The sequence below is a fragment of the Protopterus annectens genome, chromosome 6.part0 (assembly GCF_019279795.1).
Source record: "Protopterus annectens isolate FY-2018-M chromosome 6.part0, PAN1.0, whole genome shotgun sequence".
Lineage (NCBI taxonomy): Eukaryota > Metazoa > Chordata > Ceratodontiformes > Protopteridae > Protopterus > Protopterus annectens.
The window spans coordinates 699,519,807-699,546,948 of NC_056737.1; the positions used below are offsets into that span (position 1 = coordinate 699,519,807).

The 27,142-nt window shown below is 38.2% G+C and overlaps 1 protein-coding gene across 1 annotated transcript in view; it reads left to right on the plus strand.

The window, feature by feature from the left end:
• The window catches only part of LOC122803879 (coiled-coil domain-containing protein 170-like), a 1,585,583-nt gene that overhangs the window by 1,013,731 nt on the left and 544,710 nt on the right, over positions 1-27,142 (plus strand). Inside the window, exon 9 of the mRNA XM_044073560.1 lies at positions 9,949-10,149. Coding sequence (XP_043929495.1) covers positions 9,949-10,149 — 201 coding nt within the window. The remainder of the gene's footprint in view (positions 1-9,948; positions 10,150-27,142) is intronic.

The following is a 27,142-nucleotide window of genomic DNA, read 5'->3' on the forward strand; positions in this document are numbered from 1 at the left end:
TCATTCTCCTTAAAGATCTGCAGACAAAATCCCAATCTCACTTTATTTCTTGAGCTTCCCCATTTCATCACCATCCCCTTTCACTTTGAATTATTGCTTTGTGCTTGTGTCATGTCTAGGAAACTTAACTGTGTAGCCCCTTCAAATCAGGTGATCCCAAACCACTTGACTCTTGCCCTCTTCCACTCCCTGATAATACTCTTTATTATTTGCTATCTACAACTTCTGCTCTGGTTGATCCTGACCTGTGTATAAAACTAAAGGGACTGAAAACATTTTCATGCTTGCATCTTGCTATCCATATCCATAGAACAGAGCTCCATATTTTTCATTTTTATATTATCTTTTATTTAGTCTCTTCCCACATATCCTTAGCTGCCATAACAAAATCCTTTTTTAACCTATGCTCCTAAGTACTTTATTTTATCCTGTCCCCATAAATATGGGTATTAATGAACCAATTTGTGTGTGGGTACATAGTTTACAGCTATTGCCTTTATTTTATCTTCATTGATTTTGTATCCCTAAAAAGACTTGAAACTGGCTCAGAATGTTCCACAAATCTGAAACATCTTTTTCTGGTTTTATCAGGTACCAAATAACATCATCTGCAAATAAATCCAACTTTTTCTTTATTACCATACCAATTATATCCTTGAATTTCAGAGTCCTTTATTTTCTTTGACAATGATTCTAAATATAACAGAAATAATAAAGGGAAATGGGGCACCCCCACCTGTTTCATCTGTTCAAACAGAACTTTTCAGAGAGGAATGCCCCACCTTTAATTTTTGCCTCTGATCCCAAATATATCCTCCAAATTAACCTTATTATTTTTTTCAGGGAATCCACGTGCTTCCACTGCCCTACTTATAAAGTCACAGCTTACTTTATTGAATGATTTCTTTGCATCAAGAGCCACCAACACCAGTGGTATTTTCTTACATTCTGCTTCACTCTGGATCATCATTGTTCTGTTAATGTTGTCAAATGTTTAGCTCCCCTCCACAAAACCACACTAATCCATATCTATCAAATTTGTCATCACCTTTCGCATTCTTTTAGCCATTACAGATCTAAACTATGAACATATAGTGTTTATAATTGCAATGGGCCTAGATGAAGCTGGATCTGATGGGTGGTTACCATATTTAAGTATTACAGCCACCACAGCTTTCTTCAAGGACGGCGGTGTTTCTCTTCCTGTTAAAATGTGTTAAACAAAACCTTCCAGATCTTTATCACTTTCTTCCATCTTTGCTTCTAAACTTCCTCAGGAATACCATCTATTCTTGGAGACTTTCCTGTAGATTGGTTATACATCACCCTTTTATCTCATCTCCTCCTATTCTATCTATTAGTAATTGAGCCTCATCTACTTCTAACCTTGGTATATTTAATTCATCCATAAACATTTCCATTTGTATTTTTTCATGATTTCATTGCTTCTCTGCTTTATACAGATTTTCATAAACTTTATGAAATATTTCTAACACCACTATGCGATCTCCAGTTATTTTCTTCTTTGTTATAGGCCCTTATCACATACCAATCCAATATTGCTTCTATACGTTACAGTTAGTTTAACTTCTGTGTCTCTCTCATTCTGGTTCTCATTAGTAGCTTTTTATTCTTCATTCATATCCCCATTGAAATATGGTTTCCCTTTGCTCTGTCTAAGGCTTTTTATACTCTTTACTTTTTTCTTGGACTGCTTTCACAGAATAGCCTGTCATACATATTACTTACTACATCTTCAGTCGCTTGTTCCTTTTTACATTCTTCTGTATGTAGTCTCAATGTTCTCAGCAACTATGTAAATAGTTGACAAATTAATCTAATAACACCACTGTGTCTTCCCATAAAATAAAAATGTCATCAACAAAGCATCTGTTAACATACTACAACTGATTTCTTGAAATTTACTCGAACGTGTTCATCAGAACAAATAGAATTCTTGGGTGTTTGCCTTAAAATCAATATGCAAGGCAAGATGGAAACAGAATTATTTAAGAAGGCATGCTGGAGAAACAATTTACTACATTGAGAAAGTCAGCATCCAACAAATACATTTAATAATATCATAGGGCAGTTGCTGAGAACATCGAGACTACATACAAAAGAATGTAGATGAAGAAGTGGAGTAGTATGTGATGTTATAAAGCATAACTGGAACATTTTAACAATGAGTGAAAACTGAGGAAAATAGTGGGTTCCATTCCATGTTTTGCATTAAAAAATGCTAAATAGTTAAAATGTAGACTCTGCTATGATCAGATAGATGGCTACACAGGACTACATCCTGTATTATTAACTAAAGAAGGCACCTATCCTTGTAATAGGTGCAAGGCATGTAAATTTATAGATAATGGCAACAGATTTCAACATCCAATAACAGGGGAGAATATATACATTGAGAAGATATGCTAGTTGCTGCATGAAAAATATTGTTTATTTAGCCTCTTGCCAAAAATGCAAAGGATTTTATGCGTGCAAAAGCAATAGAACTTTGAAAGAGTGCATAGTGCAACATCTTAGTGATATAGGATGTGGTAAACAGACTAATGGGTTGGCTAAACATTTGATATCCAACCCAGGACACTCTTTTTTTATTTATGGTGCTACAAGTAGTAACTGAAAGCCCAAGGGGAGGAGATTTGACAAATAAAACTGAACTAGCTGAATTTCATTGGATAATAATGCAAGCAGAGAAAAAGCCAGGGCTCAATTACAATGTTTCATTGAAGCTAGCCCTGAAAGGGCAGAAGCTGCTATGCTAATTGGCTCTACTTATTTTTATTTATTTTATTTTACATTTGTTGACCGGGATAGTCCGACTGGATGCATGTCCATTTTCAGCGGAGGCCCGGGGAGAAAAGCTCCAAGGGTAAGCAGATACAGCATTACATAATACCAGCATTACATATTGCGAACAGACTATTTACAGAGATTACATAAGTAAGCAACTTAAACAAGTTCCACAGGTTACAGTTAGTCCTGAGCACAAGTCAGGATTAAATTAAATTACACAGTAAACTGGTTAACAGATTTTTACACATTCGAGTTAGCCTGGCTTGATATAAATGAGTTTAAAACTCAAGAGTTTTAATATGTTTTTAAGGCTCTGAAGAACGGCAAGTCCCGAAAGTGCTCATCTTTTAATAAACCTGATTTTTATGCCTTGAACTGTCGTTATGATTTCTGGTTTCATTGCATTTCGAATATATATATATATATATATATATATATATATATATATATATATATATATGTGTGTATATGTATATATATATATATATATATATATATATATATATATATATATATATATATATATATATATATATATATATATATATATATATATGTATATATATATATATATATATATATATATAGATAGATAGATATATAGATAGATATGTATATATATATATATATATATATATATATATATATATATATATATATATATATATAAAATAACTCACACAAGATGACAGCAACTAAGTAAACACTCTTAAACACCTTTTATAATATATAAGAAAACGAGAACCTCAAATGATGAAAAAGTGCTAAGGGAAGAACCAAGAACCAAACAAGGACAAACACAAAACAAACTGGTAAAATATTAAATAAAACCAGAACATAATTTCTGGGAAAAAGAACTGAAAAATAAATATATAGATAAAAAGAACACTAAAAATGGGTTCCAGATGAAAGTCTGAGAACTTCATTTGTTATCCTCATAATATCAAAACTGCAAAGCCTTGAATGTATACCAAGTCCATGATGATTCTGATCTCCAAAGCACGTCAGTCTTAAATTATATAAAAATCAGATGAGTAGAAGGTACAGCCCCCTACATGAGAAAAAGAAGCAACTCACCAATAAAAACACCATTACATTTATAATTTTATTTATTTATTTTATTATTTATCTTTGATTGGGAAAGTCCGATTAGGATAGATACCTTTGTTCAGTAGAAGAGCTCCAAAATTCACATACAAAGACAGTATACAGTATATTTTCATTTTCCAAATTATATTACTTTCTCATCTTGGTTACATATAGACTGAGCTTCCATTTCCCTTTCTACCCCACTAGTGGTCCCCCCTAAACCAGATGATAGTACGAATGTGCAATCCATTCTCCACTAACCTAATGGCCTCAAAATGGGGGTGGAGGTGGGGGTGGTCAGAGCTACAGCCTGCCCCCTAAAAACATTCATAAGTAAATACATACTGCACCAAATTAGTTATAAACACAGGGTACATTACTCCTCAATTTACAGTACCCAGCAATTCCTACTTTCTTTCACTTTCCCCCCTGCTTAACTGAACAGTGCTCAAAATTCAACTAATTCTCCTAATAAGACCAATCATCCTCATATATCTGTACTCTTTCATTAGATCCCAAGTTCTAGCCATGACCAAATCTTCAAAAAATGAATTGATTGGCTTATCCACAATAAGTAGCTTCTTAATAATATCTTTCATCTCCTTTTCTATCATTGCTGTCAGTATTCAGTACTCTTGGTCCATGTGATATCATAAGTCCCTTACTCCCCTTCACAAATATTGCTTTATTATTCAACTTTCTTGTCTAACTTTCTACATTGAAAAAATATTGTTGTCTGTTTCATAAGCAGTTAAGAACCCATATTTATAGAGCACAGCAATACCTTCACTTGCACATATCTTTCCTGCCTTTCAAAAAACAAGGTAACAAAACTTATCTTTTTTTAAAACTTACCAGATCAGGAGACGGCATCAGAACCGAGATCCCACACCTTCTTACAGCATTTCTCCTAAAATAATAGAAAAAATATACATGAATTACCCTGCTTAGCAACAACACTATAAATAAGAACTGGAATTGACTTGAAGCCTGGTTTCTTACAGAAAAATTGGATATAATCACCATAACAGAATCTTGGCTTCCAAGATATAGTTTGACAATCAGCCTATATACTTGATGAAATATCACTTTTATATTAACAGTAGGATCAGCTCCAGAACAGGATATGAAGCTCTTCTACTTATAACTTAACAGAAATCTATTTTTGTGGCTAGAATAAAAAAAGATAACTTCCCACTGTATGAGTCCTCATACTAGATAGTGATATCTTTCTGCTTGGAAATCATATAAAACATTGCACAGGTTCTGTCTACATTACTCAACAATAATGCTCCTTAAATAATATCATTCAGCCAGTGATCATATCCACCCTCCTATGAAGCACCATTATTCATGGTGATTTCAGCAGCAGTACTGCAGGACATGTAAAACATCCAATAGATAGATTACTCAAATTCTTAGGCATCACTCAACTTGTATATAATCCTACAAGAATAACACCTTATGCGGCAAAGACACCAACCATGATCTGTGTCTTACCACATACCCCACAAGTTTTGTGGACCTTCTGGTCACACTAAAATCCTCTGTGACCATTGCCCTGTCCTTTCCACATTCAAGACTAACCCCCACTCCAAAATATGTATAAGGCCATCCCATCCCATTCGAGAAAGCATGGCATCTAGGCTACTCTCTCTTCTTAATAAGATTGTCTGGGTACCATTTACATTACATCTCCTCCTGCCACAACTCTGCCTTTTCTTACTACATGAGCACACTTACCAACCAACAGGAGCTTCTCATTCCCATCAACAATAAACATAAAACTATGTCTTTGGGAAAGAGATAAAATCTGGCTAAGTTGGAGCAGCATTCATTAGATGAATCTCTTCATAACAGGCATCTCAAGTTAAAGTAAAAAGGAAGAGTACCTAGCAACTGAGCTAAACCAATCGGTATTAAAAGCCATAAAAGAACTGGCAAACAAGCACTGATGACTTTCCAAGCACTACTTTAGCATCGCCAGTGCATCACCCCAATGATTACAGACTTCTTTATTTCAAGAAATGTCTCAAATAACCTAAATTATGCCACCATCAATAATGACGCAATCAGTTCTACCACCAAAAAAATACTTTCTGTTATTCACTTCCAAAATGATATGATTCAAGGCTATCCTTGAATGTCTTAATGAAACCAACAAAAAGTCCTTGTCTAAAATAACAAGTTATATCTGTCCTTTTTGAAAGTGGCAGATGCCTCAGTTAATAAAGCCTTCAGTCACATCTTTAATCATCTGACACTCATAACTGGGTGTCTTTACAACACTTAATGTTTGCCATTAACTACTGTTTGTTTGTGTGCATTGTGGTCTAGGATATGGCTGATAAAGGTCCTTACACCCCTTACTTAGTCAGTTAACAAATGAATAAAAATCAAATAACATACTTATTTCTGTGTCCAATGGTCATACTGCACAGAGATATTGGGATGAGCACATGCAAAAGAGTATGGACCTAATTAACTAGGCTTTCTATGAGAACTGTTAGGTGAACCAGCCTCAGTTTTAGCACCTTTGATACAACTGAATCTAGTGTAGTCAATGTAGGTCTTTACTATAAGGAGAGTAATACTAGTTATGACATCTTTTAATGAGAATCGTGTGGAAGACTGAAAAGAGGTGAGAATACTGCATTATCCAAAAACAAAATCACTAATCTTCCAACCCACCAAACTTACCCTAGACAGCTCTCACTTTAACATTACAGCAAAAGGCAACGCCACCATCCATTCTACAGAACACACCAAATTACTAGGAGTAGAAATAGACAATAAACTGAACTTTGACATTCACATTTCCATGACCATTAAAAAAGTGCACAAAAAACTAGGAGCATTATATAGAAATCAGCAACTACTTACCAAAGCAGGTCAAATTTCAGTAGGAAATTCTCATCTTATCTCTACCCTACTCTATGCCTCTCCAATATTTACTAACCTTAGACAATGCGATCTAAATAAGCTCGATACCTGCTACAACAAAATTGCCAAATTCACCACAGGGGCTTCCTACCGTACTCACCACTGTCTCTCACTAGCAGAACTGGGCTGGCTAGCGCTCTCCCACCTCCTTCAGTGGTACCAACTCACACTCGCCCACAAACTAATAAATCAACCACTAAAAGTCCCATCCCCCCAGAATCTACTCCAACCCTACAACACCACGAGACCACCAAGATCCAGCCACAAAAACCTCCTACAGGTCACAAGAGCCATTAACTCTGCTGGAGAAGCATTATTCTCCTGCACTATAGCCAAACTCTGGAACTCCCTCCCATCCTCAATTACCTCTTTAACTTCTTGCACCCACTTTAAATTCTTACTAAAATCACACTTCAAAACTTGCCAGATATGCCCTTGCAACCCTCCCTCTAATACCATTCACTCTCCCCACCCACTACCTCTCTTGGCCCCCTATCAACAACCTATTCTTAGCAAGCTTGGCTACTCATGTTCCCAGCTACCTACCACATAATACTAACTTCTTGTAGCAACAACTGCTAATGGCTGTTATGTACCTCAAAAACAGTTTGTATCAATTGTTCACCGATGAATCTCAGCTACATTTTAACCATGTTTAGTATATGTCACCATATTTTAAAATTGTACTCTGCTCTACAGCTGTTTTACATCTGTTTTCTTCTTGTCTTGCGTCCTTAACTGGACTAATGTTTATATTTAAATGCTATTTTTTTTAACTGTATAATGCAAATAATACTTAATGTGGAGCTTTTCTCGCCGGGCCTCCGCTGAAAATGGACCTGTGTCCACTCAGACTCTCCCTGTCAGCAAATGTAAATAAATAAATAAATAAAATAATTTTGGTACTTACGTATTACCACAATCAGATTTCCGACAGTACCTAACTGGTACATTTTGAAGAAACCATGTCACTTAACCTAGCAAGGGGTGTGTACAGTCTGAACTGCTACTCTGTGGGATTGTCTTTCACAGAGGAAGATGAATAACAGAGAAATTCCTGTTGTCTGCTAGCATCCTTTCCCCAACCAGTACTGATGACTGCTGCTTTGCACTTGTCCTTAATGTTAGAAGTCCTGAAAATCAGGACATTCCCAACAAGAGAAGCAGTCGGGAACATGGCTCATTAAGAGAAACTGACTTCCTTACTTTTAAAACAGCATCTGTAGGAATGTCATCAGTTGTCACCCACTCATGTTACACTGCAGTCTGTCAGAAGGCACTGTATGTAGTCAAAAATGTAGCTGTCTTTATGGAGGTTGACACACAGCAGTTCCTGAGTTAGTTTTACCCTGCAGTGATATGTACTTGCTGTGTATGGCAGCAGTTGTTAAATTTGCTTTCCTGGCTGTAAAAAGCCATCCAACACTTTTTGGGTACCCATTTATAGCCACACAACCCCATGCTCTACAAAGAGTCATGATCAGTAATGTGTACTGCAGGATTTGTACAGTGCCAGTGGCCCTGTGGAGTTCACTACATAGACGAGGCACCCCATGTGGGGAGAACCAACTTTATCCATTTCACCTGTTCCTACCTCGTACCCACAGTTACAAAGTATGACTAACTTCTTCACAGAGCCCATTTTGGTTAAGCAGCGTGTTTCCGTAGGAACATGAGGCATTATCGCACTTCAGAAATCTGGTTGCGATAATATGTAAGTACCCTATTTTCTTCTTTTGAAGTGAGTGCTTGTTTAAGCTATTCTAGGTGATCATACTAAAACCGCTCAAAAAGGATGGAAAAGGATGGGGACTGATTTAATATTTCTTTATATACTTCATTGTTTTATGTTACATTGCAACATTATTTGCTACTTTATGTGAAGAAAGAAAGAGAATTCTTACTGTTTATAAATGGATGCCCAACACACTGTAATCCCTGAGTGCACATTAATGGATCCTAATGGGTCTACATTTTTTTAAGACAGAGGCTCTAATGGATATGAATTTCAAGAGATGTTCATCTGGATTCCAGTAATCAGACACAGAGAGGTAAACTGAAGAGGAGTGCAAACTGCAATAAAACATAGCATTAACCATTTATGAGAGTACTGGAAACTCCCAGTGGCTAGTTCATCAAATCCTCTTTCAATAAATGAAACTTCTTGAAATGTGTTAAATTTAAAAGGGCTCCCTCACCAAATAAAGCTTATTCTGAAGTGCTAAACAAACGTTGAAGTAGATTACTATTAGCTGTGTGTGTGTGTTTGTGTGTGTATGTGTGTGTGTGTGTGTGTGTGTGTGTGTGTGTGTGTGTGTGTGTGTGTGTGTGTGTGTGTGTGTGTGAGAGGGGGGTCTCTTCCAAATGGAAAGTAGGGAAGATTTATCCTTTTGCAGAAGATGTTATTTATTAAGCGTGTATCACTCATTGGCTTTTTTGCATTAATGGCAGATCAGCGAATATTAATGGCAGAAAATTCCTTAAACTTTGTTTCATTGTTTCAGCTTGAATCAAGAGTCTGTAATGTTTTTTTAATATTGCACTGTATTAGCATGAAACTTTCCTTTAAGTTACAAATACAATGAAGGGTGGCACGTTAATAAAGCATTTAGTATTATTGCCTCACAGAACTAACTTTTCTGGCTTGGTTTTCAGCTATGGTACATTCTGAATAGAGTGTAGAGGTTCTTAGTGATTTTATCAGGGTCCCTGATTTCATTAAACACATGCCAGTTGGTAAACCAGAGATTTTCCAAAACGCCATGCGTGTGTGCGTGTGTTGATGTGTGAGGTATGATTGTGCATCTTTTTGTGTGTCCTGTGATGGAATCACGTTCTGACCAGTGTGGATATGCTGCCTCATCCCCATGTCTTTCCACAGTAGGTTCCATCCCACTCATGACCCTGAATAGGATAAAGTTGGTGTTAGAAAGTAAATAAAATAAAATGTTCATATGAGCTACTTACAGACCAGAAGGCCTAAAATAAGGTAAAAGAAAAATGAATATATTCTAATGCAAATTATCATAGTAGCAATGTCGATGTTGTATTGGAAAAAATATAGGTGCAGTATTGTAAAAAAATCTCGATATGTTGTCCTGATAGGTAATAGAGGAGCTTGAAAATAAAATTCGGAAACTGACAAGTCAGCTGGAACATCAGAGTGATCTTTACCATCAGACTCTAGTAAGAGCACACAAAACCGATGACCTGCTTAATGAACACAAAGAAACACTCAAGCACTTAAAAGGAAGACTAGCAGCTGATGACCTTCTTAAGGATGGAATCCATTTACAAAGGAAAAAAGTAGGAAAGGTTCTTCTACCAATTTGCTATTGTATGAGGTTATTTATTTTATTTTATTATATATATATATATATATATATATATATATATATATATATATATGTGTGTGTATATATATATTTGGAATCATATAACAAAACAATACACATTTTGATTTTATAATAATGCATTAAACAGTATGCCAATATTTCTGTCATCATACTCATTCATGGAGAGTTAATTTGTAGCCTAGCCTCAAGATCCCACTTTTTCTGTGCCATTCCATATAAGGATTGCTGGATAGTTTTTGCCTTTCTCATTGAGGGTTTGAGGAGCCAGACCTATGGTGAATTTAGTTTCCGATCCAATCATCATGGTGGCATCTGAACAGGAACAAGGGATTAATTTGCTTAACAACTAGAGGACCTCTGTTCCATAGGAAGGGGATTCTTTGAGATAGATATCTATTTAATTAATTAATTAATTAATTTATTAATTAATTAATTTTTATTTTATTTATTTTACATTTGTTGACAGGGATAGTCCAACTGGTTCAGAGCCCTTTTTCAGCAGAGGCCCGGGGAGAAAAGCTCCACAGTACAATTATAAAAGATTAAAAATTACAGTAAATGTGCAATACAATGCAATTGATTGTCAAATGCATTTACAATAATGGAGGCAAGAGAGAGTTAATCACAGTTATTGTTAATAACAGATAGTTATAAGAGTGACATATACTTGAAGGATAATATAACTGTATCTGTCCAACAGGTCATTTTTGTTACAATGAAAGTTTAGTTCTTTTAAGTGTGTGTTTAGGGTGTACATTTTTTGAATGTTTAGGATGTGACTAAGGACTGGATAATTTGGTGATTTATACCCAAGACAAAGGTTTCCCTTAAAAACGTTGTAAAAACCATTAGGATTATCTCAAAGCATTGTCCCTCTCATCAGTGTCATACAGACTACTGAGGGGCAAGCTCGCCCTTGCATATAGAGTTTCAGCAAGCCCTGCTCTGTCAAACCTGATACATATTAGCAAGTCTAATGGGGCATAAATACCCACTCAAGAGTTTTCATTTTCTTTTGCAATAGAAGGGGAACATGTTGAAGGGATAGATGTGTATCACAGAGAATACCACTTTTTGGAATCATCATCTTTGCCACATAAGGCAAAGTACCTCTGTTACACTGTTCACATATAATCTGGATGAATGGGTAGATAACTGCAAATTCACCCCTGGTTAAGCATCCTTGTCTCTCATGAATAGGGTCAACATGTAAATGTTCTGTTCATCTGTGGTTATTCATACTTAATATTTAGGGGCTAAAAACTCCATAGAAATGTTTGGCTAGCTTCTAAAGATCCTCACAGATCAATATAATAGAAAGTATGTATAAACCCTATGAAACAGAAGAAAGAGTGAGTGATTTCAGGTGATCTGTAAAGCAAACAAAAGCCATGTGTTTGATTTTCTCTGTGAGGAAATACTGAGGTTTTTCATGATGAGTTATGTGTTTGGACATTGACTTATCAAAATTGGAAATCTGTTGTCTTTTTTCATCTGATTCAACCATTTGGTTATCAGATCCAACAGTGTCCAATCTTGGGACCTCCAGAAGCTGTGAATCCATTTCTTTGATGCCTCCCCTACCTATAACCCCCTCTTCCACTAAATACATCAGATCTCATTTGCTCATGATGAAGAAGTTTGTGTTTTTGAGGGCTCTGATAGCTAGTTAAAGGTAACTGTGATGACCCATCACTGGACTAGTAATCAAGGAGCCCCAGTCCTCACCACTGGCAACAGTGGGGGATGTTCACTGGGAGGATGACAGGTACACAGACAGTATTTCCAGATGCAGCTCTCTGCATCAAGTGCAATTTCCCTTAAGAGCACACAGAGACCACAGTCAGTCCGGGCCTGGTTTCTCACTCTTTCTCCAGATTCCCAGTAAGACTCCCCACTGGCACTGTTATAGAGTTGAGATCTCAGCTAAGTGACCAAGTTAAGACCTCCAGCACCCTCTATGTCCCACCAGTGCTTCATGTCCCTGCCCAAGTAGCTGACACCCACACTCTTTGAGGTTTAATTTATACACACACACACACACACACACACACACACACACACACACACACACACACACACACACACACACACACACACACACACCTGGGAAAGGCTTGCACAGGTTTACTAGCTATGCCCCCTTCTGCCTAGACTATAAGGTAGTTACCGTTGCCACCAGTCAACTCCTTATTAGTTACTTTAAGGCCCTAACAAAGGGTGGTATTAATGTTAATACAAATGGTAGTTTGACCAAGAGCAAGGCTGTTAGGAGTGGCCCACACAGTGTCACAAAATAAATATGCAAGTACTCTCAAAACTTAAATATCTCTACACAGATAAGTGAAAATGACAAGTTTAAATATATTTAATAAATAATAAAAAAACAAGACAATACAAAATGTATATTCACAGTGACATCAGAGTTCGAAACCCCAGGAAATATTTAAAACAACATTGAAAGAAAATCTCAAATAAATAAAGAAAAATATCTGAACTAAGCTTTGCTATATTCTTGACTATATATAAGAGAATTACTAATCCCTAGAAACATAATTCATTAGAGCAAGGCAAATGTGGTGAATGGATCTTCTAGTTGTTGTCAGGTCCAAGACAGAATACAGAATGCTCTGTCTTACTAAGAGACTTCTCAAATTAATATTTCAAATATTACTGCTGGGATTGCTTGCAGAATGACATCATCTCTTGTCATCTGACTGCTAGTTCCTAGGCCAAATAACCATTGATGAAGCTGGCAGTATTTAGCATCTGACTGTAAAAATATACAGACAAAGGTGTCTTCTCAGATCTCTGGCAGATGCTGGAAGTCATAAGGCAATTGCATTCCTTCATGCTTTCAAGACTTCACCCTAAAGACAATACAGAAAGTTTCCTAGTACAGACATTGCATCTCTTGCTGTGCTGAAAACTAAAATATACTATCTTTTATGGCCTAGCCATAAAATAATTTAATTTCAGTTATTCTTCTGATGTTAACCTCTTGCATTCCAGTTTTCACTGTTAAAATATATACTGTACATTTAAACAGTTACAATAGTGCATGTACATTGCTGTTCTCTTCCAGTAGAGCACACTGTGGCTACATTTCAAACAGTACTCTACAAATACGCTTTTCATCACGTGTGTCTATACAAGCAGTTTGATATACACATGACATACAGCTGTAATACATTTGTAACTCAAGCATCTTATATAAATCATTCTGATATTCACCAATGACATATAATTATTTACAGCATCTCTTTTCATCACCTTAAGTACCTTTTTCTTCTCTGTGCCATTTTGGGCAATTGTTCTGTTCATCTTTTACTTCCCCTATTATTTCCAGTTAAAATTATATATATATATATATATATATATGTATATCTATATACATATTTTTTTCCCTATTTGTCTTTATTCTATAACTTAAAATTTAGATTGTTTCATTGACAGTCTTTTGTTGGCAAACTGTTCTTGTTTGATAGGTTGCTGATGTTAGTGCTTCTTCAGTTTTGATATTTTCAGACCATTCTGTGTGGTTGACACCTTGCCATCTACATGGTAGACAATGGTCAAGATTTCAAGAAATGCTCCACGCTCATTCAGGTCCATAGAGATAAACTTGCTTTGAATGGTTTGATCCCTCATTCAGGATAATCCACCCAGGCCTCAGCGTCTTCTGCTACTCCTTCTGTATCCCCATCCAAGACAGTGGAAAAATCTAAGCAAATGGATAAAGAAAAGTCCACTAAAAAAATAAAGGACGAAGATAAATCTTCATAGAAGCAATCAGATAAGTCTAGGAAACTGTCTTTATTCCCATCAGAACCCTGGGGGTTTAGTGCCAAAGATTTCTTGAATGAAGGATCAGACTCCTCCTTGGATCTGGAATCCAACACCACCTCCTCATTTTTCGCTGGAGGCAGTAAATCCTCAGCTCCATTCACAATCAATGGTTTCTTCATCCTCTGGGTCTGTCCAATCATTGAAGAACCTTGCCGAAGCAGATGTCAACAGGATGATATGGAGGTTCTTTTATATGAAAATTCAACTACAGGTTCTCCTGGCTTTGACAACACAAAATGTTGTGAGAATGGCTCCAATAGCACCTCCACTAATTTTTCTGATTCTGATCCATCCTTCAGATCTGAGGCCAATGGATCTGATCCTCCTAGGAGCACTCATGTTGGAGCCAACAGTCTTGTTGATTTTGAGTCCAACCATGCCCCTCACTCTCTTGACTGATGCTGTTGGATCTAGATGAGTCTCAGAGCTGAAGCACTGGTGAGGCATGGATTCATTTCTGAAACTTTTGGAACTGTCTTTTCATGTGATGCTTCTGTAGTGGATAGCTTGTCCATGATGTGAACTTTAGATCTGGGACAGGTCGAATGGTGGGAGGCTCTTCCTTCATCTTGTCAGGATAGTTTGGGGGGTCTCTTTTGTCCCAATCTCTACCTCAGCATTCGAAAGGTTTCTTGCTAGGCCAAGAGAGGAGATTCTTTCCATATTCTCAGCTCTGTCCCACACCCTTTTTGGACATTGCTTATGACTCATCACATCCACATTGACATGGACAGTCAGCTTCCTTTAGTCTTGGGACATCTCACCACATGAAATTCCTGTCTGACTCTGACCCATCTCCAAAAGTCCCATAGAGACAGGGTCCTAGGAAACAGACATGTAAGAAAATACATTTAGATTCCTGCCCAGAATCAGTCACTATAGATACAGACTTGGATGACAGGGATGGGTCCCCAGACCCCCTCTAAGGATGTTACCTTTGGTGACATTTTGGAACTGATGAAACAATGTGGGGTTTGGTTTACTGATATGCCCTTCCCTGAAGAGTTTGTGTTCCTCGAGGCTTTTAGAGCTGGCTCTTCTACCTGCTGGGTGGTATTGAAGACTGAAGCACTTATAGACCTGGTAGCTCAGTGGGTTTGGAAGGATCCTGACACCTGAAGCCAATCTTTAAGGAGCCAGACAAGACTTTGCTTGCATCAAAGGGCAGAATACATTGGAGCAAGAGCTCCCCCCAGTAGATGCTGTTGTTGTTGCGATAGCCACTGAAAAGGAACTCTCTGAAGAGAGTACTTCTATCCATCCTCCAAGCAGGGAATCAGGATTATTGGCTAGGTTTGGGAAATGGATGTATTCTTCAGTGACTTTCATACTTACAGTGCTGAACTACCTGGCCCACATGATGTGTTTCCAGAAGAACTTGACTAAGGAACTCACAAAGTCCCTCACAGGTGTCCTACTAATGGATATGCAAAAATAAGTGGAGTTTCAGTTGTCCACACTGCAATTGATGTCTAACGTATCCATGCATCTGCTTTCTAACACAGCTGTTGGTACAGCTAGACCAACAGGTACTGGCATAGCCATCCATCGACATGCCTGGATGCAAATATGTGACTTTTGTGGAAGGCTTCAAGACATCCTTCTTTAATGCCCTTTTGACTCAACACTTTTTGGGCTGATGGTCAAGGAAACTCTCACCAGTGAGCAGGATGTTTAGACCAGTTCTGCCATTGGAATCTGCATCCCATCCCTCAGAGAATCTTTTCCAAAAATCAGAGAGATGGCAAGAAGATGTGGTTCAAGAAGTCTCAAGGGTTCAACCAGGATGCTCCTGCACACTGGTCCTTCTGAGGCAGAGGATGGAACAATTTTAATCGGTGTTGCCCTAGGAGTAGAGGCAGACTGCAATACCATGGAGTTTGCTGTTCTTTTTTCTAGAAATCCTTCCAGCACTCCTGAAGGATGGCTTGACTGCTGCACTCTGGAGGTAGTCAGGGGGGCACTTATCTCTGCACCCTCAAGCCTGGCAGGCCATCACATCAAACACTTGGGTGCTGCAGATAGTCACCAGAAGCAATACTCTTTGCCTACCCTTCTTTAAAGAAAAGAAGGATTCACACAGTACCATCCCATCAGATGAAATCTACAACTGCAAAAGTCTTAAAATGTTGAAAAAAGTCATCCAATAGGTCCCTCCAGACCTGTTAGAATCTGGAGTCAATTCCAGGTTCTTTTTAATTCCAAAAAAGAGAGGAAACCTAAGGCCAATTTTGGACCTCAGTCATCTCAATCAGTTTGTAAAGTTTGTCAAGGTTCCAGATGGCCATGGTTCAGGTCATTCTAACTCTTTTGAGGAAGGATAATTAGATATGCTCTAGAAATCTCCAGGTTGCACACTACTATATTAAGACTTCAAGGCAATCAAAGAGATTTCTTCATTTCCCGATGGGGGGAAATCACTTTCAATTCAGGGCACTGCCCTTTGGTCTCACCACAACTCCCTGGGTGTTCATTAGATGCATGACAGTAGTCACAGTGTATCTCAGGCTGCTAGGGTTATTGGTGTTTCCATACTTAGATGATTGGCTCTTTCATTATGCCAACCATGGATCTCTTACTTCAGCAATGGGACCTCTTGCTCCAGCTTGTTCAACATTTGTGGATCATAGTCAGCTGCTTCAAAAGCAAACAGACACCCACGCAACAGAGTTCATTGGATGCCACTTGAACGTGAACAACCAGATTTTTACTCTCTCTCAGAATCCAGGATCGTATCCCTACTTCAGTCAGCCTTGCAAGTTCTTCAGCACCCCTTGCCACCTGTAGGACTTATCCTTTCATTGCTAGGACTGATGGCTTCAACAATAATGTTGGTTCCCCTAGCCAGATGCTACATGAGAGTGGCTCAGTGGACCCTTTCTGTACAATGGTCCAAGTTCTTCCACCTGTTTCATACAGAGATTCATCCAATGACCATGTGCAAGTCTCACATCACATTGTGGTTGATCTCCACACCTCTCCTAGAAGGTTGGCCCTTTCTTCCACACCCCCCATGTCCATAGTAACCACAGATGCTTCCTTCTTGGGCTGGGAGAGACATTTTGAAGGGAAAATGGTTCAAGGTTCATAGTCAAATACAGATGCCACTGTCCACATCAGTGTCCTGGGGATGAGGACATTTATAGCATTGCAGCAATTCCAGGGCTGTCTCCCCAGGGCTGTGATCTCCATTCTGATGGACATGTCAGTAGTCTGTTACATTAACAAGCAGAGTAGATCCTGTTCATATCCTCTATGCCGAGAGGCTGTGAGAGTGTGGCAATGGGCAATGCCTTCCCATCATTTTCTCATAGCAATGCATATTCTGGGGACTTCCAATGTGTTAGTGGAGAAACTGAGCAGATACATTCTCCTATCTCATGAGTGGCCACTCAGTCAAGCAATGGTGAATCATATCTTCAGCCACTGGGGTCAACCTTGCTGTGACCTTTTTGCTTAGCACCTAAACTACAAGTGCAGCAGTTTCTTTGTCATAATCCTTCCACAGGGACAGTCACTGAGAGATGCTTTAGTTAAGATTGAAGTTGGTCCCTGGGCCTTCTGTATGCCTTCCCCTCTTCCTCTGATAACAAAGTTAATTCAGAAAGGAATAAGGTGCAAGACTAACAAAATCCTCATTGCTCCTTATTGATCTCAAAAAGTGTTGTTCCCTTTCTTCTGGCCTCATCTACTGCTTCCTCCCTGTTATGCTGGACAACCATCCAGACCTTCTGACTCACCCAATTAAGAAAAAAAAACAGCAGGAAAAAAGGCTTTGAACATCATACCCTTACCACACAAAACATATAAACAACACTCTACGTTATAAGGACAACCTTCCATTTTAAATATTTTCTAAATTTTAAGTATAGAACTCTAATATCTGGTATGATGATTCTTTGAGTGTATTTGCCCATGAGTTACAACAAAAAGAGCAGGTATAAGGCAAAATCATGGATGTCCTATAAAATCAGTGATGGTTGAGAGAGATGGGGAGTGTTCTTTTATGGGTGGGGGCTGCCATGCTCAAGACTTCTGAATAAAGGTGGAAGGTTTACTAGATAAAGATGACATCAAGGAAATTTTTTAAAAAATTGCCACGTCACTTAAAAAGTCAATAGAGCAACAGGCCTACTTTTACAATTCAGTTTGTGGACTATAAGACTGAAACTTTAATGTCTAGCATTGCTGACTGTTTATAATCATCCACGTTTGACAAGGGGCAGGGTAAAAATAACAGGCTACATTAGGAACATTCTGTCAGATCAGGGACAGGTAAGAGTATGTCAGTGTGTATATGTGCTAGTCTGTGGGTGTGGGTGTGTTTTTCAATGTATGCATATGTGTGGGAGAGTGAATGAGAAGTGGGGTGCCTCTGCCAATAAGATGCATGGGTTGGCAGAGGTGCTTACTGCAGGAAAGTGCTGATTATCAGTTACGGTAATTGCTGGTGATTCAGAGACATGACGATTAGACAGTAATAAAGCCTTTCCTCATTGTGGCTAATATGCCTCTGAATTGCATTTTGCACAGTTGCTCATTTGGTTGCAGCTCTTACTGTCCATGGTGAGGTTCTTTCAAAATACTGGAGCATGACTTGCAGTTGTCACAAAACATTACATCTGGCTCCTCGTTTCAAATACAGATATAGAGAAACCTTCCATGTACAATGACCTTTTAAAGGAGAATAGAACAACTGTCAGAGGATAATATTAAACTAATAATGCCAGGATTTGAAAAGGATTTCTACAATTGGTGTGTCTTGTATTTTTGCTCAAGAAAATTCTTTCAATATGTCACTATCTGTTGTGAGAGTACATATTTTTATTGTTAACTTGTGTTGTTTAACTTTTGTTTCTTGTCAAGAAATGTATAGCACATGACAATATTGGTGTTTTTCTTCATTACTTTTATATCAAATGAAACAGAAATTTAAAAATGAGTATATATAAGCCTCAGTTTTGCAGCACACTAGATAAACTTTAGTTGCCATTACTTTGTGTATGAAATGTGTGCCTATGTGGAAAATGATTACTTAATAAGGTTTGAGTGTCACTAGAATATGATTTTCTATAAATGGTGCAAACTAATAATCCTTAAATCTCAATGAAAAACTTGCACTATATATGCAATTATGCCATTGCTTCCCCGCAATTTTCCAGTGGCCCTACTACTGGCCTAATAAAGCGTGTGTCTGAGCACATGTGTTTATATGCTTTCACTAACTGACTAGCTAGAGACCCGCAGTGGTGGTGCTGCGATAGCATTGTCACCTCACAGTAAGACACTGTCCAGTTCGATTCTCAGCTAGAGCGTCTTCTGCGTGGAGACATGCATGAATGGGCGTACCTTTGTTGAAGGTTGTGCGTCAGGGCTGGTAACTCGGCAAGTAAAAATCAACTACCAATCATTAGCGGACCGGAGTTCCGCTGTGGCGACCCCTAACCGGGAAAAGCCAAAAGACACAAACTAAATGACTAGCTAGAGCTGATCAGTTCAAATTCTACCTCTTTTTCTTCTATAATGGAAACACTGAACTTTTTTAATTACTTCAGTCACATACTCACACAAAAAAAGAAAGGTCAGAGGAAAATAGTTTGAATAAATTTAGGAAATAAATACTGCAAGGAGTTTTTGATTTCTTAGATGGCTATTAAATCTATAATAAACCTTTTTACATATTATATCCTATTAACTACATAGCTATTATGTAGAGAACAGATGAACAAATTCTCATCTCAAAAACAGGAAGCAGAGCTTATATAAACATTAATTAAGCCCAGCCTACTATGGTAGCACACAGGTCAAGGGCTGATTCAGGAACATAAGTAATGACATCATGCAAGTAAGCAAAACTGTATGGTTACCTTCATATAGGTTCATAGGTTCATAGGTTGGTACTAGGCTCTCAGCCCTAGGGCCTATACAAGCCTAGCCATAACAATTCCCTGGCTATTTCTTCCCACATTATTTACTTTCCTGGACCCCTGTCTAGCAGGGCGACTGATGTGATCCCTGGGGTGAATTTCCTTTCTCTCATCCAATCGTCAAGGTTCCTCTTGAAGAGGTCCAAAGAGGCACTCTGCTTTACATGTATGGGCAATCTATTCCAGAGTCTGGGGAGTCTCTGGGTCAGGAACCTATCCCTCCAGCATGTTTTGTTTATTGTGATGACAAGGTTTAGATCCCTGGAGCGTGTAGCTTTGAGGGATTGGGATTTCTTTAAGTGTAGCATGTCCAACAGCTCTGGGTTTGACATGGCCTTGTATGTTAAGCAGAGATCGCCTCTGAGTAGACGATATGCAACAGAGTATAGCTGGAGTTTTTTAAGGCGGTCAGCATAGGGCATCTGCTTTAGGCCTGTGATTCTTTTAGTGAGGTATTTCTGAGGCCTTTCCAGTTGTTGCAGATGTCTTGAGAGGTACATGCCAAATGGGGCGTTGTATTCTATAATGGGTCTAATGAGGGATGAGTACAGTGGGACAATGACCTCCTTTTTTCTGGATGAAAAGTCCTTCGTGATGAGGTGTGCCACATAGAAGGATTTCCTGACTGTTGTGGCGATGTGGTTATCGAAGGTGAGACCACTGTCCACCTGTGTCCCTAAGTCTCTTATCACGCTTTCTGTGTTTAGTGTACTGCCACCTATATGGTAATTCATGGATACATGTTTTTTCCCAAAGGGGATAACAATACATTTCTTGGCATTGAGCTTGAGCCCATGGCTCTGGCACCAAGCATCTGTTTCTGTAAGGCCCTTTTGTAGAGTATCCACATCATTTGGGATTCAATAATGGCTCCCAGTTTGCAGTCATCTGCAAACTTTGTTAGCCAGAGTCCCTTAGTGTTGACCTGTACTTCAGAGAAGTAGATGCCAAACAAGAGCGGCCCCAGGACTGAACCCTGAGGTACTCCACTCGTCACTTGTCTGGAGCTGGATTTGGAGTCGGCTACTTTTACAGTGTGGGTTCTATCAGTAAGCCATTTAGCAACCCATTGGGTGACATAGGGATTAATGCCCAACTTAGTAAGTTTATCTATGATTCCAGAGTGGTGGATGGTGTCAAAGGACTTGGCAAGGTCTAGATAGGCTGTGTGGACCACCTTACCCTTGTCCATGGCTCTGGAGACTGATTCAAAGAAGTCAATCAGGTTCAGGAGACAAGATCGGCCCTTCACAAACCCAAACTGGGTGGGGTCCAGTGTTTGAAGGTTGCCGATGTCTTTGTTTATAAGTTCCATGATAATACGCTCCATGGCCTTGCAGATAAGGCTTGTCAGACTGATGGGACGGTAGTTTCCGGGATCCAAGGTGGATCCCCCCTTGTGGTTTGGGATAACTGTAGCTCTGCACCACTCAGTGGGCACGAAACGTGAGGTGAGGCTATGATTAAACATGACACTTAGGTGAGGTGCCAGTTCATATTGTAGTTCATGTAGTACACAGCCCAGGATGTCATCTGGTCCCATGGATGCTGTATTCTTGGCTTTAGAGACTGCGTTTTGTACTTGTGTGGCCGTTATTACTGGAATTTGGCAATCTTCCGGTATTGAGATGGGCTAATGAATTCATAATGATGTAGAAATGAACAGCATCATGATAATGAGACCAGCTGCAATTGTAAATGAGAATATACCATAATGCAACGCAATTCTGAAATGCATAAAAATTATGTGACAAGTCACAGCCACCAGCCAGTTTGTGATTCTTTAGTGAACTGAAAGAAAGATCATAGTACAGTGCTATTTTTAGCAGCCCCTGTCCACAACTGGTTGCACTGTCACAGATTAGACATAACAAATGTGATAAGTCTGTATACATTGCTGCATTATGCACTATATGAAGGAGGACTCAAATCAGATCTCAGGAACCACAGACCTATCAACCCAAGAGCACTGACTTGCAGGGCCATGGAATGTATTATATCTGATTTCATAAGCTCTGATATGAAAATATTACTGTTCTAGACCTACAACAGTATAGTTTTGTCAATTGTACATCAGGTCTACTTAATTTAGTAAACACCCTCTAGAACGTCACTAAAATTGTAGCTAGTGATCATCCAGATCATACAGCATACCTAGATCTGGTCAAAGCCCTTAATATTCCACATGCTGGAGATTTACTAAAGTATAAAGGCTTAAATGTAGACTCTTATGCTGTAAAATGGATACCACAGTATCTAACAGATAGAACACATGCAGATAAAGTAACAGGTACCGTCTTAGAAAGCAAAAAGGTGACTAGGTGCATTTCTCAGTGCTACATGCTGGGGTCCCTTCTGTTTGGCATCTACTACTTTGATCTACATACCACTAAACTATAATTATAGCTAACTCATTTTGCTGATGATTACAAGCTGGATCTATCCCCTCATTCACTCATTCAATACAATGTAATTACAGCAAGAGCTAAACTATACAATTCAGTGGTGTATTAAAAATTAAATTAAATACAAAGTAGTATAACATTGTCATCTTTGGTAAACAAATCTTATCATCAACTTGCAATATAGACAGTACCCAGCTACAGACTGATACTGCCATCAGAGATTCTAGCACCTTCATCGACATTCCACATCCCCTGACCATGATATGGCGACGTTACTCAGGTAATCCTTCTGTGTAGCCCAATTAAAAATAACTAAATACATCTCATTCGGGTCAAAAGAAATTAATGTTCCAGCCAGGTCCATGGCATAAAAGAATAAAGTTCATTTTATGCCATAGGCAATCTAGGTTTGAATAGTGGTTCAGACATTTATAGGAGCTGACCATGAAGGATAGCTGTGAATGGCATCTGACAGCTTTCCCATCCTGGAGGGAAAGAGGAGGTCTTGGCTCATCACACAGCTGATACCTAGTGGTAACAATAGGGATTGCCTAGTGAGTTGAAACCTGATAAGTCTGTGCTGTCATAGTGCAGTCACAGCAGTAGCTGGGGTAAATCAGCATGTGGAATCAAACTTTCTCTTAGCACACAGTGGCGAGATAACTCAAAAGAGCTGCTAAGAGGAAACAATTTCTTGTGGGTAGTTGGTAAGATACCTCCCTCAAATCAATGAGTTGTACGACTCTCTAGCACCTGACGTTTGCAATGGAATGTCAGGGTGATCAAGATACTCAGGCAGGAACAAATGGGCTACAGGGCTCTTGCCTAGAATGCTCAGCTCCTGCCCCCCACAGAATGAACTGTGTACTGCCAGTGCAGCCCTCAGGTGAGGTCCTGGAGTGAAAAAAAAAAGTTATTATTTTTCCGTACTTTACCATGATCAGACCAATTATTGAGTGTATTACCCCTTTTAACACATCATACACCTAGAAATGTTCTAGAGGTCCTTTGATAAAAATATCACTGAACTAAAGATCCCCACCTACTAATACAGGCTTGAAACGCTGTCCCTGAACTCTATATCTTATTGACGTCTGTGCACCTGTGCAGTGATTTATGTCTCCCATTCTGTGCTGTTAAAAAAATCCTTTTTGATCTCTTACATATCTTCAAACTAAACAACTCAACAAACACATGAGCTAAAGACTCAAATCTTTGTTGCCAAATAAAGGAATAAGATATGTTTGTGAGGTTTTTTGTTTTGCGCTCAATGCTTTCCTATCTGTGGCATAAATTTCTGTTACATATTCAGGCAAAGCTTGATGATTGAAAGAGCACCGATAAATTTATCACAGGATAGGCTTGTTTTGAACTTCTGGAGGCAAGAAGTCTCTGTGAAGGCTTATACTGGCAAGATACTTATAGTCCATGGAATTAATCTGCACTGTAAACTTTTAATCTGTGAAAAAACTATGACAAAATGCTGCCCATGATATCAAAACAAGTGCGTGCAAGAGAAGTTGTCCTCCACTATTTGCCTATATTTCACTTGAATAAGCACAATGAAGGGAACACAACATCCCTTTGATAAAAGTGGTTTACTCATGGTAGTTAATATCTAGTGACTGGAGAAAGGATAACAAGAAAGAATAAATGCATTCTGACAAATTGAAAGGAAATAGTCACTGTGGCGTAGAGGCAGAACTAGAGGAATTCTGAAACTGAAATCAAAATGTTAGACCTACATGAAGAATTACAAAATTCATAATTGCTCTTGTTAGTATTAATAATACTGACCATTTTACCTTGTTAAGAATGACTCACTAAATGCTAGCTGTATATAAAGCCTGAGATGTCAATTCTAGAATATATATCTTCCACAAATTAATGTTGCCATCATACATGACACCTAATTATCGCCACACAATGATGTTTACTAATTGATCAATAAAATTCCATTTGCATCAGGAGATTTGGTATATTCGTTGCTGTGAAAAGATCTGCATCATCTTTATGTTCTCCTACATTTATCCCCTTGTCTTGCCTACATATGTGTGTGTACTTTGTTAATAACAGCTTTATGCCCCAACCTAGTATTTTGGCCTTTGCCACACATATAATAACAGCTAAGTTCATTTATGAAAGTCATTTGCACAAAGAAGTAAAGGTGGTATCTTATATATAAGTGTATGGATTATAAAATGCCTACAATGAGAAAACTACTTACTATTTTTAGAGGACATCACAGCAGGCACTTTCAGAAAAATATGTCTCGATGCTATTAATATTAAAAATCAGATAAATCAGATGAATGAGTACAATGCATACCATTATATAAGAAACAGAGGAAGAAGGACATCTGTTAGGACAAAAATTATGCTATGCCATAATGTACACCAGCAATAAATAATTAAATAAAAAGCATCATGGATAGTACTTAACATCAGTAAGACAGTTGCATACTTCTTTTCGATACTGCTGACTGACTTTACTTTCTGGGACTGAACATGAGCAGTTTTTAATTAATGTGGGTATTCTAAATAGTGTTGTGGTTACTTTTATTAAGGCTAATAATCATAATTTAGTTGAGAAGGTATATCACTCAAATGACGTGCACATGTGCTGTTCGGCTTGTTATTAGCAGTAACGACTGGGTATAATCTTTTAAAGTCTCAATTTGAGTATGTAATGTTCTTCAGTTAATCTTAACAAATGGATCTTATTGTGGCATTCTTATGCTTCTGTCATCTACTGCTGGCTTAGATTATAATACTGTTATATATAAAATCAAATCTAGTCTTAGCATCATTGTTATATATTTGTAACTTCACAAAATGTGACTGCTGAGCTGAAAAAAGTGTAATCTCAAAGATAAAATGGAAAGAGTTATTCAAAATGAGATATAAAGTAAAGAACATGTGCATTATATGATATACCAAGTGATTAGTAAGTATAGCCTGTTAATACCCATAAATGATGAAGGCTAGATTTACAAAACTACGTAAAGGTGAAAGAACATACCGGTGCACTTTAACTCAATGACATTTAAATACTTTTGTTAAAAGATACACGGGCAATTTTGAGGAAAGCCCTATAATCAAGATTAAAAAATAAAAAATACTCTAGTCATTTAGTGGTATGTAAATGAATCCACAAATAAAATGCAAGACTGCAGTACAATGTAACTGTTTTTCACAGAAATAATATATATCTTACTGTAAAACAGCTCATAATTTAAAAACCAGCAAAGATGAAATATGCTGAGCATCTCAGAGGGATACATTAAGTTGTTTAGTTACAGAGCAAGAATCTATAGACTAACATAAAAATTATTTTTGCAGCTCTGATGGGATCAGACACTATTCTGTTTTTATATGAGATCAATGACCCCTGGCAGATCAATGATAGCCAGCCGAGCCATTATTGATGTTGTTTAGTAAATGCAGTGAATCCACTTTTACTCTGTCATATTGAAGATGATTTTTACCATTCATTTCCACAAATGTGCCTACATCAGTATTCAGAGCATGAAGATTTCTGATAACCCCAACACACACACACACACACACACACACACACACACACACACACACACACACACACACACACACACACACACATATATATACATACAATATAATAATTATCCAACAGTATAGAAAAGATGGCTAGTACTGTAGCAAACTGAGACTACTATAGCTGTGATATCCTTTTTACTGTGCGGTGGTGCAGTGGTAGCATTGTCGCCTCACAGCAAGAGGTTCTCCCATTCGATTCTCAGCTGGAGCGCCTTCTGTGTGGAGCCTGCATGTCCTCCCCACAGTCGAATGGTGTTTGAAAGACATGCGTGAATGGGCGTGCCTTTGTTGAAAGTTGGGCGTCAGGCTGGCACCTTGGCACCGTAAAAATCTACTGCCAATCATTAGTCGACTGGAGTTCCGCTGTGGCGACCCCTAACAGGGAAAAGCCAAAAGAAGAAGAAGAATAGTACAATTTTAGTACATTTCAGCTAGTGTGGATCAAGAGTCATGTATTCATAGCTTCTTCTTCTGGCTTTTCCTGCTTAGGGCTCGCCACAGCGGATCACCTGCCTGCTCATGATTGGCAGTGGAGTTTTACAGTGTTGAGTTGCCAGCCTGGCACCCAACCTTCCACAGAAGGCACACACATGCATGCACTCATACCTAGGGCCAATTTAGAGTGTCCAATCCACCCAAAGCATGTCTTTAGGATGTGGGAGGAAACCGGAGCACCCAGAGGAAACCCATGCAGCCACAGGGAGGATATGCAGACTCCACACAGAAGGCACCCCAGCTGAGGATCAAACCGAAGAACCTCTTGCTGTGAGGAGACAATGCTAACCACTGCACCACTGTGGCCACCCCATGTATTCATAGCTTGATCTGGCAAAATAATTTAACAGTGTTCTATGTGCTGTCTTTGTTAATAGTCTTATGTATTTTATTTGCAATTATCATCAATTTTATTAACTATTAACTTTGTAAATGTAATTTTAATATTATGGCAGTGGCTTATTAATTTTGTTTTAGTGGATACATTTGTGTATAGATATTTTTCTGTATATAATAACCATGTTTTAAGTATTTAAATGCTTATTCTAATTATTTTGATTATATCTTCATTTGTACTGTTATTAGAATAAGGGCACATTCATAAGACACTTTCTCACATTTTTTTATAACTAGGACTTTTGATTACCATAGAACTGCATTTGAGCAGTATGTGCATATTCCGCAGATGT